Below are 1,783 nucleotides of genomic sequence, written 5' to 3' on the forward strand. Positions count from 1 at the left end.
TCATCCGCAACTATTTGCAATTATTTCACATTTACTAGAATTCTCTCAAAAGGCTTTCCCGAAATATTATTGTGCTTGTCACACATTATTCCTTCTGTTGGGACTGCACAGCTTAGAGGGAACATTGTTCATAAGTCACTTCGCATAAAAGAATCTGCTAACTGAATGATTAAATGTTTGACATTGATAATATATGATATTTACAGGACAAGCACAGCACTATGGACAGCAGCAACTCAAGCAGAATGAACCAGACTGATTATAACAATAATAACTTGGATGAAGTTTTTTGTCTGGAATGTTTTAAAATGCTGATGAACAAGATTTCTCTGGTCTTCTTCTGCCTGACCTTGATCCTCGGTGTTCCTGGAAATGCATTTGTCGTGTATGTTGCTGGATTGAAGATGAAGAGGACTGTTAATACAGTATGGTTTCTCAATCTAGCGATTGCTGACCTCTTAGCGATCTGCTGCATTACCACTCTTTTCATCGTGACCGAGAGCGCTTTTGATCTCTCGCCGTACGCATCCGTACTGTGCAAGATTTTCCCCTTCATTATACTCATCAACATGTTTGCCAGCATTTTCACACTGAGCTTGATTAGTCTGGATCGGTTTACTCAGGTGATCACACCGGTTTGGGCTCACAATCATCGCAGCTTGTTCATCGCACGACTGTTCTGTGTATCGGCTTGGATTCTGGCTTCACTTCTCTGTGTGCCTTTTATGTTACATAAGACTTACACAGTAAATAACAAAACAGACTGCAATTATGCTGACGATTTTGAATTGTATAGAAGTTTTAGCATCATTAGATTTGTGATAGGCTTTTTGGTTCCTCTCATATGCATCACAACATGTTACGGATTCATCGCACACAAGTTAGGCAGGAGTCATTTTCACTCTGGACGAGCGTTTCGTATCATGTCTGCTGTAATCGTGGCCTTTTTTCTTTGCTGGCTGCCATATAACATAGTAGTTTTGTTATTAACGTACGGAGAGAAATCCAGTTCCTCTGTGGCTTGGGCAGTGTTTCCGTTGACCATCTCTTTGGCGTATTTCAACAGCTGTCTGAACCCCATTCTGTATGTTTTCATGGGGCAGGATTTTAAGAGCAATGTTAAACTTTCTCTAAGACGTGTTTTTGAAAGAGTTTTCTCTGAGGAGGGAACACAAGCATCACGGTCCACACAGCCTCAACACACACACTCAGTGTAGTGAAGATATCAGCTCATTTATACAGAGGTTTCTGATTTATTTTTATTACTATTCTAATAATGTTGTTCTAATTATTTTTTTTGAAATTCATCAACTCGAAATCAGCAAGTCATCTAACTCTTATTCATCATCCCTTGTGTTTCTCTCTGTATTGTTGATGTATTTTCAGTGATTGGTGATTTGTGAACTATCGTCAAAGCTTAACATCACAGTGATTGAATACTGATGCTTGATTAATTAATTCTATACATAATTCATGAAGAAGAAAATGTAATTTAAAGCTTGTAATTGTGAATATAACAAAAACATTATACATTTATAACATATAAATTGCCTTATCTCTGTGATTTAGTCATTTTGGTGTTTTTCTACTTTAGTGTTACGGAGTTTTGTAGTTGATTACTCAGAAGAAAAGTGCATGATGTATAAACATTGTTTTAAATATAAAATGCAAAAATTTAAATGTTATCATTACTGTAATGTTCACTGAACCTTTAATTAATTTGTAATTAGATTGTTTGGTTTTATTGAAAATGAGGACACGTTTGGAGGCTGCAACAAAACAA

The 1,783-nt window shown here is 36.5% G+C and overlaps 1 protein-coding gene across 1 annotated transcript; it reads left to right on the forward strand.

The window, feature by feature from the left end:
• The first annotated feature begins 308 nt into the window (after positions 1-308).
• On the forward strand, positions 309-1,340 carry LOC127966144 (C3a anaphylatoxin chemotactic receptor-like). Its single transcript, XM_052566964.1, has one exon. It carries the CDS (start codon positions 309-311, stop codon positions 1,215-1,217), a length of 909 nt encoding a protein of 302 aa, XP_052422924.1. The 3' UTR covers positions 1,218-1,340.
• Positions 1,341-1,783: the final 443 nt, after the last annotated feature.

Source organism: Carassius gibelio, chromosome B10 (assembly GCF_023724105.1).
Source record: "Carassius gibelio isolate Cgi1373 ecotype wild population from Czech Republic chromosome B10, carGib1.2-hapl.c, whole genome shotgun sequence".
NCBI classification, from domain to species: domain Eukaryota; kingdom Metazoa; phylum Chordata; class Actinopteri; order Cypriniformes; family Cyprinidae; genus Carassius; species Carassius gibelio.